The sequence below is a fragment of the Apiospora aurea genome, assembly GCF_038362705.1.
Source record: "Apiospora aurea strain CBS 24483 chromosome Unknown utg000007l_segment0_segment0, whole genome shotgun sequence".
Classification (NCBI taxonomy): domain Eukaryota; kingdom Fungi; phylum Ascomycota; class Sordariomycetes; order Amphisphaeriales; family Apiosporaceae; genus Apiospora; species Apiospora aurea.
Window position 1 is genome coordinate 1,733,030 of NW_027117394.1, and position 20,655 is coordinate 1,753,684.

Here is a 20,655-nt window from a genome sequence, read left to right on the forward strand (position 1 = left end):
CCCGCTGAGCCAACTGACAGCAACGAGTGTAACCGCTGGGGATAGGGTAATGCAAATGCAATGTAAGGCAAGCAGCAGGTGGTAGGGGGTAGGGGGTAGGGGGTTGGTTGGGTTGACTGGATGGCAGGCAGCCGACAGCGGGGGAGAATAGCACCCGACAGAGGAACGAAGGAGCCTAGGTAATATCGAACCTAGCAGGCGGCTCAGCTGGGAGCTAGCGCGGGAAAATACTTGTACTTTTTTAGGGTCCTTGGTACCAGACGTCAGATCCCAGATCCCCAAGTCCCCAAGTACAGTTTTCTCCCACCCATCACCGTCTGAGCCCTCCCTCTCTGTCGGATAACGGGCCCGGGTCGGGGGCGGATTGGACAGCTTTGCCCGCCCGCGCAGCGGCTTCGGCAAGAACGGCATGGGCAAGAAAGGCCACCATGCCGTTCTAGTGTCGCCCTTCATTCGACGACACGAGACCACCGGAGAAATGGAATGGGCAGCAGAAAGGTAAAGTCTGGGTAGGCGATGGAGTGTGATTGGAATGCACGGGTCGCTTGACCCAAAATAGCAAGTGCGGCGAACACACGACCACCCATCGAAAGCGGGTAAAAGGCAGTGTACACAGGGTCATTTCGCATGGCCCAGGGGAAGCAATAAAAGAGAGGAGATAGACACGTACCGGGCACTTTGAGGTGCATATCGACGGGGCGGCGAGATAGGCTCGAGTTGCTCGGACCGGGAGACGGCTTGGGCGAGTAGAGGACTTCGTCGGGGTTCAAGTCGCCCGGCGACGAAGGCGCGGACGACGCTTCCGACGTGTTCGACATGGACCGTCCTGGCATGCCTGGACGTCGCCCCATGGTCGAAAGGTACGACGGGGGCTTGAGGGAGCGGCCAATGCTTGCCATGGCTTGGACTGGAAGCAAACGGGCTGGCCGGTTGCAACTCTCTAATCTATGTATCGGGTGATGCTATGTTGCCAACAGAAACTGCCGTCAAACTGGTGACTGAAGGCCGAGGAATGCAGTGTAAACGGGCGAAGTTCTTTTGTCGACGGTTCTGGGCGACCGTCGTCGACTATATCTCAGATATAGCGAGTCTCTCCCAGGTGACCCCGAGCAGTAAGAACACCTTTGGCTTGCACAAAATAGGCGAGTCAAACATCAGTGATACGATACGAGATCCGAGTATAGGAAATGATGCTGCCTGGGTTGTTCCTGTGTTGAATGCGTGACCAATGTGGGCAGGTGGGCGGCAGCAGCAGCAGCAGCAGCAATAACAGCGACAACCTTGCGGGTAGCCGCAGATTAGGCCTAGGCGTGCGTATGTACTGTAGCTGAGACTGTAGGCAGTAGGTATGGTGTAGGTGGATGAGGATGGATGTGGGTGTGGTGGTGTACTGTACTGCACTGTAGTAGTGTAATAAGTGGAGGGCAGCAATAGATTTGACCGCACAGCCGGCAGCGCTGGTTTGATGAGGGGTCTCTGCGCTGCTCGAGGCCGCAATAACTTTGGTTGATTTGACGGACGGTTGTTGGTGTTGTTGCTTGCCTGGGTATTGATTGTTCCAGATGCTTGCTTGCTTCGCGGTTGTCTGGCCTTCTCCAAGCCTTTCTCTCTCTCTGTGAGAAAATAGACTCAATTATGAATTAGACAAAGAAACCTGCTATTTTCACACCGCAAGATGCCCAGGGCTTGCGTGCCTTTTTGTGAGTGATTCAGAATTCAACCTGGATCGCCGTCGTTGGGGGGTCGCTTGTCCGACTCCACTGTAAATATCTGGGATGCGAGGGTGGAACGGGCTCCGCATTTGGGTGAGAGTGACTGGAGACCGCGTACTAATAGGAAAAGCGAGCAAGAAATATCCGAGTAACTTGAACAGCGTCAAGGTATGGCTCTCGGCTCTCAGCTCCCGGCCTTCCTTCAATTGCAGCTGCCCCGAACAACAACGCACATGCAAGGCCCGCCGGTTTGCTGCTGTGATGATGTAGGTAATTTGCAAACCCTGGGACGGAATCATGTAGGAACAATGCGTCGGAACATGCAGGCAGGGAGATTGCAGGCGGGCTCTGGGGAAGGATTGCCAGCCCAAGAGTCCGGTATATTCGGTATTTTCTCAGCAAAGGAAGGGCTGGCCAGTGTGTGCAGTGTTATGTTGAAGACGCAATGGATTTGGAAACAACAAGCTAGCTGTGTGGATGAAACGACTCGACACTTACGCAGCCCGTTGAGGATCTCATCGAAACTGTCCTTTGGCATCCATCAATGTGCCAGACATATGAATGAAATATACAGACTTGCCTTTAGGGATATAAATACCAAGACCGAGCTTGAGTCAGGTACAAAGACTATGTACATGCATATATCTAACGAGGGCTTGCAACCACCGGCAACAGACAACTGTTCGTTGAAGAGGTGATATTAGAAAGCATGCGTTGTAAAGCTACTATTACCTCGACAGCGAATTAGCCAAGCGTTGCTTCGCTGTGGCGATTCTATCATTCGCACGTCGCGCTGCGCATTTGCTCAATATGATCTAGATCCTATCGGCCGGCCGCAAATCTCATCCAAACCTCGAGACCCATGCAGAAATTAGCACGTCGAAAAGCGAGCGGGCGAGCTGGCCCGGCTGGCAACTGGGAGGACCCCTACCCCTACTGTACGTAGAAATGAGAAGAGGAGAAGCTGACGAGAAGGGGAAAAGAACAGTGGAACTCCGCGGTAGATATCACCAACCAAACTGGTACAGACCATCAAATCTCATCAACCACACACACACACACACACTCCGGGCTCAATCCTACCCAATCGCGGACTTCGGATCCATCCATTGGGACATACGCCCGATTCCCGCGAGCCGGCGGCTTTCAAGATCAAGAAGTTGCCTCCCGCCGAGCCTCTTTCGGCCTTAGGTTTCGCTGGATGTCATCATACGCCATCCAGGGTCCCGTGCTGATTGGTGCAAAAGCGTGATGGTTCGAGGGGGTCGGCATCCCACCACCACCCGAGCATGCATCATTGTGGGATTCGGATTGCACCCAAGAGCGAAATTTCCTTGACCTGCAAATGCAGCTCTGCAAGCCCACTGCTCTCCATACTACATAAAAGATTCACGTTGTTCACATTTTGGACCCCATCCAACGTCAGAAGCCAGTGCCTTCCCATCCCGGCGGTGTACTGTGCTCTACACACACAGAGACTCGCAATCGATATGTGTGCAACGTTCCCAATGTATTTTAGTATTGGGCCCATACTAGCTCAACGCCTGCATACGACGAGTCAATCCTCCAAGCCTCTTCGAAGGGATCTGCACTCTTTGATCGACCGCTTCCTCGAATTGCATGCCGGGGATACACAAAGCCACACTGCCACATGCAGCTTGGCGGCTGTATGTTTCTGGCTATGCTGAAACATGTTCATAACCCGCGACAAGCATCTATCTTGGGCGGCGTGGCGGGAGAGGGAAGACGCCGCTTCCTTAGTTTATGTCAATCGTTTCTCGGCTATCTATCTTTTGAAGATAGAGTAATTATTGATTCATCAATAGCACCTGGTACTTTTGGGGGGCTTATTAGTACGTACCCTGGGCCGGCGTACAAGGGTGCGAAAGCGTCGTACTGGTGGAAAGGAGAGGATAGAGAGAAGAAGCGAGAGCGAGACGGGCAGCGCTGATCCTTCTTCGTGGTGTTGTGACTCTACTACTACGGTATGAGCCAGATGGAGATTGTTTACCGTCGGCAACTCTCTCATGTTGGCTGCTGGCGCTACCTCACATGTCGTTCCATGTTCCCCTGATGAGGCACACCCACAACCCGGCCGTGGTCTCGCTGTTAGTTGGGTCAGTCATGTTCACATATCGTCATCATACCCAAAAACTGAAACCACATCAGCCCTGTCCCCAGTGGCGAAATGAAGAAAGCAGCAGCTCTTGCAGTTGCGATGCAGCTGGCGGGTTCATCCACGCTGGATAGACATTGCCCAACGCGACCTGCAGCTACTACTCATACTAAGCCCCCTCCTTCTAATATTTTTCTGTTCGTGCGAGAAAGGCGCTTCCTTCCCATGGTCCCCTCCATGATAGCCCGGCGCTGATCACGCTGATCAACGCTTGCTAGGGGGACTGCTAGTACCCTACAGGGTTAACCGTCCGCCGCAGAACTTGGGGGTGGCAGGGGCCGAACCTTTCTTACAGGGGGGCAGTGAGAGAGCGTGTGTGGTGTGTGGGAATGATCATCAACCATTCCGTGCCCAACGGTGCGCAGATGCGCAACCATGATACGCGCAGAGAGAGTTGTCGGGAGAACTACATGTACCAAAAACCCACGGAGGAGGCAAAATTCTCGCAAAGGGTAACGGGCTCTGGTGGAGGCTCTTTCGACGTGTTCATTTGCCTGCTTCCTTACTTACTTATCCATTTCCCAGGCCTGTCAGGGGATTGGGTAGGAGCGACGACATGTCTTGGCAGGCAAGCTGTTTTTTGGCGTCATTTCTCACAAGTGGACCGAGGCTAGGTTAAGATGTCCCCCCTCCGCTGCATTTCAGATTTCCCCATGTTCGGACCCTTGTCTTCTCGTCTGCCCATGGCTCTTGCGAGTCAGGCAGGTTGTCAATCTGCCAATGCGACTGTTGTTGTTGCATAGCCGGCGCGACGGGTCCCTAATGACGTCGTGAGCAGCCCGCGCGTGCTAGAAGGGGACCCTTTGGCCTTAGGCGTCTTTGGTCGACGAAAGAGAGCGTCCCTGGAATGGGCAGCGATCATCCCGGCTTCTTGGTCTTTACTAGGCTTTCCCGCCGTTGCCGCCGGTCATTTTTCTTAAGCTTATGATGGTCATGCTCTTCATGGCACCATCTCAAACCCTCTCTTCCTGTTTGATTACGTCGGAGGGAACAAGCGCAAATGAGCGCCGAATCTTCAGACGATAACGATACACCGACTGCACTGTACGTACGTACAAATTACAAATGAAGTTACGCCTCCATGAATAAGCGCATTGGCACTACTGTGAGACATCGACCACCATCCGGCCCGTTTATTGTATTACACGTAGATTAACATCACTCTCAACCTGAACAGCAGAGCAGCAGGCTTTGTCTCTCCATTTTAACTCGCGCGGGCGTGGGTATTTCGTTGTCACGCCCTGCGTTGATATCCTCTATCTGTAGCCAAGCGTTCGACGGACCGACGGACAGCCTCATCTAGTCAATGAGAGAGCATTGTCTAGTGTGTGGAATCAAGGTAATATTTCCACCTTCCAGAAGCCGCGGGGCATACATCGTTCCGCTTCTCGCTACCTAGAATGAGCCGAGTTTGGATTCGTAAGATACGCCGATTCAAGCGCAACAGCGGGCAACAGCGGATACCGAGCCGCCAAGCTCAATACTGCGGTTTTGTGTGTAGGCAAATGAAGATGATCGTTCTGGTATTAGGTTATTATAGGACTAGAGTCCTCCGTCCTAATAAAGCGCAAATTCTTTCGCGGAAGAAGAAAATAAAGCAAATGGTATATGTTCGAGATTGCGTGAAACATGCCCGCCATTTACGTGGTATCGTGTGCAAATCGCCAAATGAGCAGCCAGCGCTGCGAAGTGACATTCGCTTCCATCATGTCCAGACCTCGCTGTGCTGGATCTCCCCCTTCCCCTTTCCCCCTTCCCCTTTCCCCCTTCTCCTGTCTTCAACATCTTCCTCCCCAAGACATCGATCGATTCTTTTTGACAACTCGATAGATGGCGTGACATTCAGGCCAATCTATGCCTTCCATCCCGACGACCGGGTCGAGGCGCCGCGGCCGAGCTCCGCGCGGCCGGTGAAGCGGCTCTTGCGGTCCTTGTGCATCCACCAGTAGGCGGCGCCGGCGACGGTGCCGATGAACCACAGCAGCATGTTGGCGAGGTCGACCCAGACAGCGTTCTTCATGCGCTGGATGTCGCCGTTGCCCTCGGCGTCCTCCTTGATGTACATGTTGCCGAACAGGCCGAACAGCGCGACCCAGAGCACGAAGATGACGAAGCTCCAGGCCGGCACCGCGGCGAAGCGCAGGATGAAGGGGACCGAGTACAGGATGGCCGTCAGGGCGGAGAGGGCGCCCACGACTTCGGCGAAGACCTTGAGTTTTCAATGTTAGTCGACCGCACTAAGGTAGGTATATCATGCTGGAAAAAGGGGCGGTCCAGCGAGCGATGCCACTTCATCGCAGCATGGCTAGTACGTGCAAGCATAGAACCTGAGGTGGGTTGTTGCGTTCGCGCATGATTCGTTGGGCTGCAATTGGACTTACCCATTTGCCATCGGTGTATTTGCCGGCCTTGCGGGCGCGGTCGAGGTCGACTCCGTAAAGGCCACAGACGACAAGGGCCAGGACGAACTGGAAGAAGTGCAGTATAGAGAATGCAATGTATGCGAGGGTCATCCCGAAGAAACCCATCTTGGCAGACTCGATTCGCGTATGCTGGGCGCGTGCGTAATCAACAGAGATTGGCTGCTTATCCGGATATGGCGTTGTTGCTACTGTCGCATGCGAAGCCAAAGGAGTGAACGATAGTCCGTCCTGGATAGATGTATTTCTACAGCGCTCTGGTCGTGGATGAAGGGTGAGAGAAGGAGAGAGGATGTCGGTCAAGGGGACCAGGGGATGGTGTCGCTCATTCGATCCCTTGGTGGTTTTTCGCGCCCGTCATTTAGCGGCACGCCTGCTTCCATGCTTTCTGGCGGCATCGTGACGTCACTGGCGCGGTTCGCGAGAGACCCTGTCTGGCCTTAAATTAGGGGACAGCCAACCAAAGGAAAAAAAACAAGCCAAAATGTTAAGCGCTTTTGCATTCCATCAGAATTTGTGTGTGATGCCTGGTCTATCCACCATTTACGCTAACTACGTACTATTATCAGGTTACAGGATATATCTCGAGGAAGAATTCCGCATGGTCCGCACAGCAATGAAAGAAGGTGTTCTGCTAAATGTTCAGCATCTCGGAGAAGTCCATGTCATGCGCAAAGCAACCAGCACAACACGCTCCTGGTGATGATCCATCCACACGGATACCTACACTACAATGCGCTCGTCCTTGCTCAATACCTTACCTTACCTTACCTCAGCTCCTTTAGGTCCTCTAGGTTGTGCGTGGAGGAATGACCGGCGCCCATCGCGAGTAGTCCCTGGCCTCGAGCCCTCGGACCGTGCTCGCGCTCAGCGGCTGGATGGCCCACAGGCGGATCTTCTTGTCGCACGAGTCGCGGTCGCAGGGCTCCGGCAGAGGGACCGCCAGGTATTTCGGGCTCTGGTGGCCGTGGTTCTTGTCCTTGTCCTCGCCCGGCTGCTGCTGCTGGCAGCGCCACGTGCTGACGCCGGCGGCCATGGGGTGCCCGCAGCTGTAGCAGACGACGATGCCCGTGCAGTCCCTCGGGGGACACTTTTTGCAACGCCCGGAGAGCACCTGCAGGTTCATCTTGATGGCTGGGCCGCTGTTCGGCAGCTCCACCGACTTGGTCTCGACGGATCGCCGGATCTCAAAATGCCCGCAAGCGAACTCGTTCAGGAAGATTTGCCAGGCCATGTTTTGGATAGGTTTGAGGTTGACTTGTGTCGATGAAAAGATTTTGTGCTGGTCAGGGTTGCTGGGTTTTTACTTATCAGCTAAGTAAGTGTATTGGGCTTTAAGGGGCTACTCAAGTGACAAGGCTTCATCTAGTATATAAGTACTGGCGAAGAAAACAACCCCGAGAGACAACAACATTGTTCTTTAGTGACCAAGATAGAATATACTACTATCAGACTCAATAACGAACAATAACATCAACGCTTATGAATTGTATTAGGTAACAATGTTCTTTGTAGTTTGCGTCGCAACAAAGCCGTAATGACTGGTGTCCCCCTGAAATACCTCGAAGGTTTACAAGTTATTGTTCACTGAGCACAACCTTCCACAGGAAACAACCACCTTCCTTTTCAGGCATTGTTTGTTGGTATTCGCAACACATGAGCAATGGTCAGGTGTAAGACGACAGATAGAGACCATGACTTCTGGGACATAGCGTATTTGCCGAGTTGTCAGGGCGCAACGATGCTCATGCAGTGAGAGATAGGGCCCCATGGCCCAATATCCGAATGTTCAAAGTCAGTCAGTCAGTATAGGACTACTACAAACAACCTTGCCGTTGTTAGTTCGTTCCCGTAGCCTTGCTCTGGGATAATAAATATGTTCCTCTATCAGGGTATTCCGGGCAAAAGCTATAGCCTGCACCCTCGTTTCTGTTTCTGTAGGGTCTACAGCTACAGGTTGAGACTATGACTGTCGTCACTAAACTTGGATCACCCGGGCTTCGCTGCCCAGGGAAATCTCCTGAGTCTAGGTGGCCGCCCGCTTTTCGTCGTCCAGGGGCTTGCTATGACTCACTGGAAGCACTTTCGTGGAATTGATCATTGCTTCTTGGCTCGTAGACATAGTAAGCAGTATACAGATCTGGCAAAGCTCGATGAGAAGCCTTAATTGGATAGCTCGACTCCTCCACACGGAAGAAACGTTTGCGGTTCGAAAACCAGGGGTTGGTGACCTTCAATGGCTCCTCTCCTATCGGTGCTTCTCTCCTTACAGGCTCACCGGGCAAGAGCTTGCCATCGTGACTATCGCCCGCCTCAGATGATGTCCCCAGTCAGTAACCTTGATTGGATCTGTCATGGTATGTACACTTGCCGAGGTCTCTGGAAGCCTCTCAGGACTTCTATAGGGATTATTCCCAGCTGAGAGAGAAACTGCGACCTCCCTTCTCTCATTCGTCAGAGCGTGAGCCGTCATTTGACCAGTATGTCTCTGAACATCCTGTTGTAGACCAGCCCGGTCATTCCGTACGACGGCCACCCATAATGCATGCTAGCGAGTCTTGGTGATGTTTTGGGCTTCAGCTGCTCACCTAAGGTGTGGCCAGGAGACGAATCAGCGTACGCAATTCAGCTGACGAAGCGCATCATGGCTGGCGCCAATAGTCCTAGAAGCAGAGAATCTGTATTCCTTCAGTAGTTCTTGTGATGTATAAATGGCGTTCTACGCGACATGACCACGGCATCAATTAGGGAAAGGATCGAACTTGATTCGTTGGGTTGCTTGGTGGTTGCATGCCGCGCATATGCATTGGGCGAAACTGGAGGCTGCATGTTGCGACACCAACAACATCATGTCAGGCTGGGGTGCATAAACTCATAACATCAGGAGCCGCATGATAAAAAGAGTGATTCAGCCGCATCGTGAGGAGTCCCTATAAGACATTGACGACATCCCGCTCGACCTCGACGTTCCTGCGTCCTCGAAGTGCTACATCAGGTGGAAGGTGATATGCTTTGGCTGGCAGGAAGAAACATATTCGATGCCTGGATCCCAAAGCATATATACCTGCCCAACGCCCAGGCATGAAGCCTGATGCTCACTCTGTCCAATCATAACGACCTACCAAGCCATGGCGTCAACGCCGAGATAAAGGAACAACAACGAAACCGAAGACACCCGCATTTAGCACCTACGCCTCAGCTGGGGACATGGCCAGGCTTGGTCGTTGTCAACAGCAAGCAAGAGGGCAAGCGGCTAGCAGGTGGTAGGTCATCTGGCTCCACTTGACCAAGATGCTGGCTTGACTGATCCCAGATAAGGCTGGCTGGCCCCTGCCAACGCGGGACCACCATGGACGGTCACTATGAAAGCAGCGGTAGCTATCGTCAGACCTTGTCGCAAGGATCGCCTACGGTGGGGGGCTGCATGGAAGCAAGAGAAGACACCATTTTCGAGGCGCTAAACCGTCTCACTCCTGGCTCCGCTACCAGGATGGGGGGCAAATCCGGGTCAACTTTCTCAACTTTCAGCATATGTGAGGATGGGGGATTTCTTTGATAATGCTCGGTCACCCGTTCTGTATCAAGGCAGCAAGGTTGACCAAGGGTGAGTACACCATCGGAACCGATACCACACCGCGCTGAGCTTCGCCAAGCCCCCTCGAGTCCGCCGAAAGCGAGAGCACCTCGGTCACAAGACAGAGCACAATATGCTTAGCTTTACAGCCGTATACGAAGCTACGTGAGGCGAGGCGATTCCAGACGAAAGCTCAGCCATGCTAGGCTTTCTATAATCAGTCAGGAGTACACCTCTGTCCTGCCCCCGTCCCGAACTCGAAATAGGGGTAGACAAAACGGAGCCCAAAACCATCTCACAACGCAAATGTTTCCTTTCAATTTTGCTGTGGCCAAGAGGCAACTGATCCTCCGTGGACAACTGGAAAAATACCCATCCCCTACTCGACGGTCCAATGATATTTTCGGATTCGGTGTGGTTTCGAGTCAATGGCTCCAGACTACATCCATGAAATATGGAAAAACTTACCGACTTAGTATGTCCATTCGCTAATATACGTCAAATGGGGGCTCGGGGCTGTTAGGAATACTACAAATTCTCATGTGACGCCGGCGGAAATCCACCAATCCGTGCATTTCGCCGTTGCGAGGAAACGGAAAATGTAGTTCCTGGACGCTATTGGTCTGCAGCAAGTCCGTCCTTTCGAGGCACTTCGTGAACCTCAGCCCTCAAGAAGGAAGGGGCCTCGCCTGTTCTGGGCCATTCATTGCCTCTTTCCAAAGCACGCGACGTCCAGAGCCACACCGGGCATTATTTGGGATCGGTATGCCCCCTAATTGCCTCGGTGAACCCTGAGTCCTCGACCGCGGGCCATGCGAGTCTGAGGGTATAATAAAAGGTCAGAATATGGACCTCTGAAGATGTAGAAGGACGAGATTAAAGACACAGACCTTTTAAGGAGCAACATTGCCCGTCAACTTCCAAGTTCCCGACCAAAGACATCGACAACCCACACCAACAGCCAACCGCCTCAACCTAACTTGAAGATGGGTAGTGACAAGAAGCACAAGAGCAGCAGCAGCCGCCACCAACACGATGGCACAAAGCATGACACGAACGTCCACATTGGCCACTCGAAGCCCAAGGACAAGAAGAAGAGTTCAAGCAGCGACAACGTCCGCTGGATTTGCGTAGGTGTTGGTGGACAACAGCCATGGCCGTTTTGTTGCTAATAAGTTGCAGTCATATTGTAATGCCGGAAACCTTTCTTACAACTATGACGCCAGCTGCCCCTTCTGCTTCACGGCCCGCGGCTCCGGTGTCAGCACTTACACCCCGTAAGGCAAGTACTGGACTGGAGAGCGTTCCAATGAAGAAGTTCCACTGACATGAGAGACAACTCAAGGATAGAGAGATGACACCTACAAGCACAGTGACCCACCCCTACAGAAGAGGTCCAGACCAGGCACATCTCATCTGACTGGGGGGAGACCGTGCAGAGTCTCCGTGTCACCGAGATACGAGATGGTGAAGGCAGTATAAGATGAGAAGAGGCGCAGTGGAGGGTTGTTTAGGTCATCGGGTTGGAAAAGAATATCGGAATCCATTTTTTATCTCGTTTGGAAAGCACGGAGCAGGCTACTCGATCTCCTTTATACCATCAGCTTAGACGTCAGGCTCCGGAGCCAGATACCCAATATTTCATCAAGTTTTACACGCATACACGCATGCACGCACTTCAATCACAGGAGAACTTTGCCCTGGAGCATCCGCCTTGCCCTCAATGCTAGGAATTGTTCTGCGGTACTACTTTGCGAGAGGGCAGGGAAGATGGCGCTTGCATTGCAGTTGCGTTCTGCAAACAGGAGAGACATAATGAGGAGGCAAGAGGGAAAGAGCCGCATGGTGGCGGTGTGCGTGCAGACGCCCGCGGGCAGGCTTGCGAAGAGGAAAAACGAGAGTATGAGCCTTGTCACAGTCACAATGGCTTGACAGGGTGACGGAACCTGGGGCGTCAGGCTTCGCAAGGTCTTGCCGGCGGTGTCTCATGCGTACCGGTGGTGGTGCGCGCCCCGAAGGCGCCCAACAACCACTCCGCGCTACCTCGTCGTGAACCTTGGCCGTCCAAGGCTATATCCTTCAAGCAGAGAGCCGAAAGCCTTTCCATGTCAGATACAATGGCTGAGCAGCAGGCTAGGCATGGAAGTCTTGCAGTCTGCCCGGGGACTTTCTGGCAGAACAAACCTGACGGTGATGCTGTCGAAGTGAGGCAAACCAGCCCCCACTGTGACAGGCAGCATAAGCTGCAGTCGGTGACTGAACAAGACATAGTTAGCGGGGAAAGAAATAGGTCGTGCAGGCTGGCATAGCCCGGGCAATGTTCTCCATGGGCGGGAAGTGGGAAGTAGAAAAACAGACCTCAAGTCGAGGCAGGCAGGCGGACCGAGAAGATTCAGGCGTGATAAGTGGATGATGGATGCGAACCGTTTCCAGTGTCAGTCAGGCTCTAGGTGACCTGTCTGAGTTTGGCTACGAGTCTTACCGCAAGGCTGCGCTCAAATGGAAGAAAATGAGTAATGCTGCTTCTATGCAAGGCGAAAAGGGAAATTCCTCACCCCCATTGAGACTAATTGGGCTCGGGGGAGACGGGAATGGCTTGACGCCTGCTTCAATGGCATTTGTGTAAGTAGTAGGTTGGTAGTGGAAGCCGGCTGACGAGAGAGGGGTTGAGCGTTGAGGGGCTAAAACCAGCCCAGGTACATGTAGAATGAGGTGAGCGGCTGAGGAGCCAGTACTTGAGAAGTAAGTAGTATGATGAGGGGTCGTTCCTTCTCTCTGGTGACCAACCACTTCCAAGAGTGGCTTAACTCTTAACTCTACATACAGCGGATATAACACGCTTTCAATGCAACGCCAAGATCACTCTCGTGATCTAGTTCTTCATCATACCATTGGACTGATCTGACTTATGGCTGCCAAGTAGTGAGGAAAAAGAAGTCACAGCATATTGATGGTATGACTGCCTGTGACACGTCGAAGCAGGTACAAGTCTCATCTTCTCTATTGATTGACCAGACCATTCATTCATTTACAGAACACCTTCAGTTGGTTCCACCACGTGCACACTGAATGGACTTTGGACTGCACGTGTGTTCCAACCATTCATCCCATCCCCTCTCCGAACCATTATGTACGCCTAGCCGTTCACTATGGCTGCTGCGCCGCAGGTTAGGTCCATGCAGAGTGCCCAATTTCATACCTAAGCAAACGGCCGGTTCGGCGAAAACCCGATGCCACCCATAACTCCGTTCTAGTTCTCCTTTGAACCACATGTAAACAGGTAACCTACTTCGTCGTCTTGGAACGTTTCAATAGTAGTGATTTCAAGGGCTATTTAGTTCTCATCCACAGCCTGTGGCTCATTTGTTACCTGCCATAACCCTTTCCTGTTACTTGTTGCTGCAGCAGTCACAATGGCGGAAACGACCCAAGAAGAACTGCCGCCGCCCTTCATCAACATCCCGGGGCTCCCGAACTTCCGGGATCTTGGCGGCGTGCCACTTCCCATCCCATCGCAACCTGGGAAGACCTTCAAACGCGGCGTGATCTTCAGGTCCTCAGAACCCTCAAAAGTGACCCATGAAGGAGTCCAGCAACTCCGGGATCTCGACATCAAGAAGGTGTACGACCTGCGGTCCCTGGACGAGATCAAGGTGGGCTATAATCCCTGTGTACACGCGGTGCTAGTTATATTACTAACCCCCCTATCAACGAATGTAGAAGGATGCAGAGGGCGGCCAGCGGCAGGTGAAGGAGTGGGAAGGCGCCGAAAGGGTCTTCGCCCCCGTATGGAGGGACCAAGATTTCTCGCCAACGGCACTGGCCCTACGCTTCAAGCAGTACAGCGACGAGTCCGATGTAGGTGACCAAAGATCATGCGAATCTCCAGCTCGTGCTGCCTCAAACGCAGTATCCTGACTAACCTAACTTCCTCCCCATCAACAAAGCGAGGCTTCCTGGAGGCCTACAAGAACATCCTTCTCGCCGCCAGCAGCAACGACGACAAGCCGTATGAGAAGATACTGGCCCACCTCTCGACCTCGGACAGACCGTCGCCGATACTGGTGCACTGCACGGCGGGCAAGGACCGGACGGGCGTGCTCTGCGCGCTCATCCTCTCTCTCTGCGGCGTAGACGACGCATCCGTGGTGGCCGAATACCATCTCACCGACACCGGCCTGAAGTCGCGGCACGACGAGCTCATGGACTTCCTGATGAGGGACCCGGCGATGGCGGGAAACCGTGCTGGCGCCTGGCGTATGATTAGTGCTAAGTGAGTGTGCCGATGTCTACCTTTTTCAGCCGCATCGAAAGAGTGGCCCGTCTATTTACAGCTTCAGCTTGGCTAATTGGCTCGCGCAACCAGTCCACGGAACATGCAGGTTCACCTCAACTGGATCCGGGACAACTACGGCTCAGTCGAGAAATGCGTTGTCGACTTGGGCCTCATCACGCCAGAAGGCATTGAGCAACTTAGAAAGAACTTGGTCGTAGACGAGGCTGCCCACAGTTCGTAGTCGGAGTCTGGGTGTGGTTTATTTTGATTTCTTAAGATTTCGTCACACCTGTAGATGTGGCTAGACTTGGTATTTGTACAAAGCCAGGGTACATAGACCGTATGCCCTCTCGGTTATAGACGCGAAGACATGTATCAACGTTATTCATGCCCCGCCCGCGTTTGGTATCTACACCCCAAAACTCCAATATACAGTTCGTACAGGCTTGCGCTATATGGTACAACAAATGGTGACTGACACCTGCTTTCTTCAAGGAACGCTGGTGGGAATCTTGACCAGACCCTTCTTCCGGTCATAATGCGGCATACCGTACTTCCAGCCCACCACATTCGGGGCTCGCCCGTCTTTGCCAACCAACTCTGAATCGACCTCCTTGAACCGGAACTCGAAGCGTGGCGTGTTGACCTTCTTAGTAGCTTGCTCTTCAGCCATGGCCTTCCTCTGTTGCTTTTCAGCAGCCTTGCGCTCAGATTGTTCCGCAGCTTTAATGAAACGAGCCCTGGCCTCATCGGGGGACATGCCCTTGAGCAGGTCCTTCTCCATCTGAATCAACTCGGGATGGGGCACTCGCTTATCCGCTGACAGCATCTTCGCATGGAAAGCCTTGGCAGCATCCTCTCGGGTGAACTGCCTCGACTCAGCCGTAGGCCAGAACAGTTGCTTTTGAGTAGCGGTGTGGATATGAAGTTCGTTGATGGGCTCAAGGGGTTGGTTCTGCACTCCAGGTCTGAAGGACTTGGTGGGTAGCATACCCAAAACGGCCTTGGAGTAAGGAGTTGCTAGTTTTTTGCCCTGTTTCAGAGAAATTCTGCGTTAGCAATGAGGCCAAAGAGGACGAAGTGCGTGTTTAGAACTGATCAAGGCCATAAGTTGAGATCAGAGAGGCTCGCAACAAAGGTTGTAACCATGTATGTGTGTCTTCAAGACTAATCGAATTGGGTTTGTTGGATATCATCATGGTAGTGAGGCCGTGTAGGAAAGAATTGCAAAATGGAAGACGAACCTTTGATATCCAATCCTTTTCCACCTCCTTTAACCGTACCACGGCGGCGACTCTAGTCAAATCGACGCCAAGCTCAGCCGAGACGGCCTTGAGGGTTTCACCTCGCCTCATGACCTTCTCCCAAATCAACTCGCGCGCTTGTTCATCGAGCACACGTTCGCTTCGGAACTGAGGGTTCAAGGGAAAGGGCTTGTTGGGCCCAGCGCCAAACGCTTGAAGATAGTTGGGGCCACCTTCGGGTTTGGGCTGACGGTAGTTGGCCCCAATGGTTCTTGTCCACTGCAGAAAAGCGCGACGCAGATTGGTACTGCGCTCGCGGCTCGGGGGTTGTAGAGAAGCCAGCTCTACAGCTGGGCAGACACTGCGATGTGCATGGCGATACAAAGCTGCTGCGCACCAGCGCCGAGGCCGAAGAGGCGCTCGACTTGGTGGGAATCCTCGGCGGCATGACAGTGACTGAGTAGAAACCAGACCAACTGCCAACCGATCCGGGTCCAAGAGGCAAAGAGAATTCTTCAAATCGGTCTTGCAAGGGAATGGCCGAGTTTTTGTATCAAAAAGCTCATTGGAGAGTGGCCAGCCGTGTTGGAAAATTGTTCTGGAAGGCCCACCTCGGATAAACGTTTGTGAGAAAATGTCTTCGGTGCTATGGTAGGAGGTACCTAGGTACTAGGTAGAACAGCGGCCCGCTGTGCGCGCTATGCGACGGCTGTTTCCTGGCCTAAGACCAAAGAGGTCGGCCAGTATCAATTGGCAAATTCTATGGGCTTCAGCAACCAGGTCTTCTCGAGGGATGAACTAAAAGTGTCACAATCTCGTAGGGCTGTTCATCGGGGCCTTCTCCGGACTGCATCAACCCATGGATATACACAAGTAATGCAGAGTCTTGTCGAAGAAATGTACTCTGGCTCGTTGCCGACGCGGCTGCATAATTCCGAGCTGTGCCTAAGCAAGTGAATTGGTGCACTCCCCCTTGATCGGAAGGGCTGTGAGAGATCGAGCTTTGATCCCCCTCCCCCGAGCTTGTCTACCAGTAGCTTGTCAAAAGGTGAGCCACTATGGAGGTGGACTTGGTGGGTTCGACTAAGGATTTGACAACCAATATGCAGGGGTGCTAGCAGCAAGACCATCGGTTGCCGACTTTTGCCTGACCAGGCCCCAACGCCCAAGCAACAAGTTGCAGTCGACGCCCCCTTGCTCTGGGGGTGAGCCCCTGCTGTGTTAAGTCATCGCATGCGCAGACAGAAGTGACATGACATGACATGACTGGGCATGCGTGCGTGCCTATTCTTGGAAACAGAGAGAAAAAGGAAGGGCAGCTGTGAGTTGTCCTGTCCGGAGTATATGGAAAAGTAAAGATATAAGTATCGCGTCGGGCGGTCTTTTGCAGGAGTCGTGGCCGCGTGGGGCGGCATGGGCAGGAGGTCGAGACTAGGAAACGCGCTGTGCGAAATATCGTACGTCCCATGTACGTCCCATGCAATGTTATTATTGTTATTCAACCATGGTGCCCAAGCAAAGCTCGCCAGCTGTCCAACGCGGCGGGCATATCTATACGCATCCTTGCAGCGAGCATGTGCGCGGGCGCTGGGCGAGCCAATGCAATTAAACAATTGGCTCTGCCGAGTGAGCATTAACCGGAGCAGACTGCCCTCGGGCTTCTTTTTGATCTTCATCGTAGCTCCCCTCGGGCAATATGTAATCTTAGCGAAGGATGCGAATGAATGTTGACTGTTTCCTCCGTTGGTATCGATTCCGACCACGACTACGACTGTAAATGACCGACAACACGTCCCGGCTGAGCGAGACCCAGTGCATATGTATCATTTGATGTATTCGAGGTAGCAACTCACCTACCGACGACTCCAGACCTACGTACCTGTTCCCACTGCTCGCGTTGCATCGCACGCAATCGAGCTTCTACGGCTTGTCCTTGTCCTTTTTCTTCTTCTATTTTATTCAATCTGTTGAATCTGCAACCACGGCCGTGGGATTTGGTTATCCCATGTAGCACCACAGACATCGGATTCGATGTTACCAATGGTCGACCTCAAGGCGCGCATCAGAGCTAGGTTTTCGAGGAGAAACAGTATCGCCCCTTCAGTCGCATCGAGTAAAGGCAGCAGCGGCGACGGCCAAAGTTTGCGACACCAGAATTCGAGCCGGACACGCGATCTTCATTCGAGATACGAGGCCCTCTCCAACAATACTTCGGGCGACGTACACGACCACAGCGACGATGAAGAGCACGGGGACTCTCCCAAAGATCGAAAGCACCAGCGCAAAAAACAAGTCTCCTCGCTCCCCTCGCGCCTTCAGCTATGGAGATCGTGGCTCTTTGACCAGCCCCAAGCGCAGGCCATCTACGACTAGGTCGACCGAATCCACACATCACCCTGAAAAATTGCGCGGCAGCGAAGTCGACCACCAAGGCCAGATAGAAGAAGAAGAGGCTCAGGAGAAGGTTATTAGCGACGGGATGGTGGTGGCTCACGGCGACGGCGGACCAAATACTACGGACAACGGAGGTGGCGGTGGTGAGACGCTAGCTAGTCCTAACTCTAATCACACCACTGAGTCGGGCATTGATCGGCAAGATTTTAGCAGTCCACCATCAACGGCGGCCGCCATTAACACTCCCAGCACCAGCACCAGCAACCATCTCCCCAGCATCAACGAACACCCCGCGTCGCCCACCTGTCGGGACAACATCGCAACTGCTGCAATCGCTGCTTCCGAACTCCCGTCCAGCCCGGCCCGCCAAGCCTCTGCATCTCCTGCTCCTGCACCTGCACCTGATCCTGATCCTGATCTTGTGGCCCCTGCACCTGCACTTGCTTCGCCCACCCGTGCCGTTCCTCCACCCAGTCTCGCCATCCCCGTCGATGGGAACAACGCCGACCAAGACGCGCAACTTTCGCTGAGCCCTGATGTAGCGACACCGACGCTCTCTGCATACCTCAACCAGCTTTCGCCTCGATTACCCCTGACGCCCGGCGCTACTCGGCCCGGCATCAGTAGACAGCAAAGCATCGTCCCGACCCGGCAGACGACCCTCATCAAAGCGCTCCTGAACTCGGGACATGCGCAGGACGTATATAACGTCGAAGATCCGGACCAGTTGCTGCCCATAAGCGGAACCATGGTGACCAGGAAGATATGGGTCAAGCGGCCTGGCGCCTCGCCGACCTTGATCACAATCAACGAGGATGACTTGGTGGACGATGTGCGCGAACTAATCCTGCGGAAATATGCCAACTCTCTAGGCCGCAACTTCGACGCCCCCGACTTGACTCTTCGGGTCTGCCCGCGCGACCAGAACCAGCGTCTTCTACAACCCGACGAGCCCATGGGAAGGACACTCGATGCATACTATCCGGGCGGCCAGACCGTTGACGATGCCCTCCTGATTGATATACCCGTCCGGCGCACGCCCAAGGCTTCGCCTAACCCTCGATTCTACGCTGACGATAGGCCCCACGAGTCGGGAAATGACTACTTCCCGCCCTACCCTCCACCTGCTCATTCCCATGGTTTAGCCACGGCACCGGCACCAGGCGGCGCTGCTATCAGCAACGGGACGCATACCCTCCACCTACCTCCATCCATGGCAATCCTAGGTAATGGACAGCTACCCCCCTTACCCTCCCCTGGTACCTCAAGGAGGCTCGGCGCGGCCCGCCCCAAGATACAGCGGCTGCACACGGCTTCTCCCATTTCCACAGCCACTACCAACGGCCATGTACAACACGCGTCGGCGCCGGGTACGGCCAACGTTGGTACGCATCACTCTTCCTCTAGGCCAGCCAGATCAAGGACTCACTCAGCTGCTTCTTCAGAACAATCTTCCAATCATCACCCGCATCCCCATCAGGCCCCGAGCGCACCACCCATGCCCACCCCGCCTATCCCTGAGCGCGTGGAAACCCCTCCTCCTCCGCGGATATCCTCCCCCACGCCCGTCAGCTCGCGCGAAGAAGATCAAGAAGAATGTGGACCATCCCTCGCTCCCCCGGGTATGCTGAACGGCGGAGTTCCACCCATCAACGTGTTGATTGTCGAAGACAACATTATTAACCTGAAGCTACTCGAGGCTTTTGTCAAGAGATTGAAGGTGCGGTGGCAGACGGCCATGAATGGTCGTGACGCCGTCACCAAGTGGAGGGATGGTGGTTTCCATTTGGTGCTCATGGATATTCAACTACCCGTCATGAACGGTCTCGAAGCTACACGCGAGATTAGACGACTGGAGAAGGTCAACTCGATCGGCGTGTTTTCTTCTTCGGCTAGCAGCGCTCCCGAGGAGGTGAAGGCGGACCCTGCCGAAGAGGATAAGCTTTCCAACACGGAAATGTTCAAGAGCCCGGTCATCATCGTCGCTCTGACGGCAAGTTCTTTGCAGAGTGACAGACACGAAGCTTTGGCTGCTGGCTGTAATGATTTCCTGACCAAGGTACGTTCTTTTTGTCTCGCCCAACATTGTCCTGGCCACTGTTGCTTACCCACCCGGCTTGTCATATAGCCCGTCAACTTCGTGTGGCTAGAGAGAAAGGTGATGGAATGGGGTTGCATGCAAGCCCTTATCGATTTCGACGGATGGAGGAAGTGGAAAGACTTCTCCCAAAAGACGGAAGAGAGCGATGCGGCGAAGAAAGCTGCTGCCGCCAAAGCCAAGGCAGCCAAGAAGAATCGCCTGTCGATGACCACAGCGGCTGCTGCTTGATGACGAGATTCCACCTTATCATTAGGAAGCGCCAAGTCAAGGACGTTATGGGCTTCAGTGCGAAGCAGATCTTTCGATTTACGATTGCCTCCGCATTTAGAGCCCTCTCCGGAACGTCTTGTACATGCAGACTGCTGCTTTTCTTTTGTGTATAGGAGCGGGCGGGCGGCGAAATATAGTACACCCCGTATGCGTATGGCCGGTGTATAATAATGACCGAAAAAGCGAGGCCCTGTTGTGACAGGTTGCTTGGGGGAGGGGCGAGATATCTGACGTTATCGTGGGAAGACTGTATCATAACATAAAGCGTTGGTTGTCTCTATATTGGGAGCGTTGGGCCCTGGAGGTATATGTTTCGCAGGGTAACAAACACAAAGATCGAGGATGAAATGATACCACTTTTGAATTTATACAAACTGGATTAAGCAACCCTGAGCTCAGGCTCCGAAAGAAGGCCGCCAATCGTGTTTGACGCTGTTCTGCAGATATATTGGTGCCTTCTCAAGTCAGCACCGTACACTCGGCTAAGG

General features: G+C 53.5%; 7 protein-coding genes across 7 annotated transcripts; 3 read left to right on the top strand and 4 right to left on the bottom strand.

Annotated features, from left to right (window-relative positions):
* Positions 1-449: 449 nt before the first annotated feature.
* Positions 450-899, bottom strand: PG986_010804 (uncharacterized protein; the record flags this gene model as incomplete). Its single annotated transcript, XM_066847026.1, has 2 exons — positions 450-505; positions 671-899. The coding sequence occupies 2 exons, from the start codon at positions 897-899 to the stop codon at positions 450-452; spliced, it is 285 nt and encodes a 94-aa protein (XP_066696517.1).
* A 4,841-nt stretch (positions 900-5,740) lies between these two features.
* Positions 5,741-6,416, bottom strand: PG986_010805 (Uracil phosphoribosyltransferase; the record flags this gene model as incomplete). Its single annotated transcript, XM_066847027.1, has 2 exons — positions 5,741-6,097; positions 6,270-6,416. 2 exons carry the CDS (start codon positions 6,414-6,416, stop codon positions 5,741-5,743), a joined length of 504 nt encoding a protein of 167 aa, XP_066696518.1.
* A 682-nt stretch (positions 6,417-7,098) lies between these two features.
* Positions 7,099-7,542, bottom strand: PG986_010806 (uncharacterized protein; the record flags this gene model as incomplete). The annotated part of the gene is made up of 1 exon (XM_066847028.1): positions 7,099-7,542. The coding sequence occupies one exon, from the start codon at positions 7,540-7,542 to the stop codon at positions 7,099-7,101; it is 444 nt and encodes a 147-aa protein (XP_066696519.1).
* Positions 7,543-10,336: 2,794 nt separating this feature from the next.
* PG986_010807 (uncharacterized protein) lies at positions 10,337-11,163 on the top strand (the record flags this gene model as incomplete). Its single annotated transcript, XM_066847029.1, has 4 exons — positions 10,337-10,357; positions 10,512-10,645; positions 10,844-11,012; positions 11,065-11,163. The coding sequence occupies 4 exons, from the start codon at positions 10,337-10,339 to the stop codon at positions 11,161-11,163; spliced, it is 423 nt and encodes a 140-aa protein (XP_066696520.1).
* A 2,132-nt stretch (positions 11,164-13,295) lies between these two features.
* Positions 13,296-14,399, top strand: PG986_010808 (tyrosine-protein phosphatase; the record flags this gene model as incomplete). The annotated part of the gene is made up of 4 exons (XM_066847030.1): positions 13,296-13,535; positions 13,603-13,740; positions 13,830-14,155; positions 14,249-14,399. The coding sequence occupies 4 exons, from the start codon at positions 13,296-13,298 to the stop codon at positions 14,397-14,399; spliced, it is 855 nt and encodes a 284-aa protein (XP_066696521.1).
* A 249-nt stretch (positions 14,400-14,648) lies between these two features.
* Positions 14,649-15,850, bottom strand: PG986_010809 (mitochondrial 37S ribosomal protein mS45; the record flags this gene model as incomplete). The annotated part of the gene is made up of 3 exons (XM_066847031.1): positions 14,649-15,191; positions 15,403-15,681; positions 15,800-15,850. 3 exons carry the CDS (start codon positions 15,848-15,850, stop codon positions 14,649-14,651), a joined length of 873 nt encoding a protein of 290 aa, XP_066696522.1.
* Positions 15,851-17,641: 1,791 nt separating this feature from the next.
* Positions 17,642-20,125, top strand: PG986_010810 (response regulator mcs4; the record flags this gene model as incomplete). Its single annotated transcript, XM_066847032.1, has 2 exons — positions 17,642-19,855; positions 19,925-20,125. 2 exons carry the CDS (start codon positions 17,642-17,644, stop codon positions 20,123-20,125), a joined length of 2,415 nt encoding a protein of 804 aa, XP_066696523.1.
* Positions 20,126-20,655: the final 530 nt, after the last annotated feature.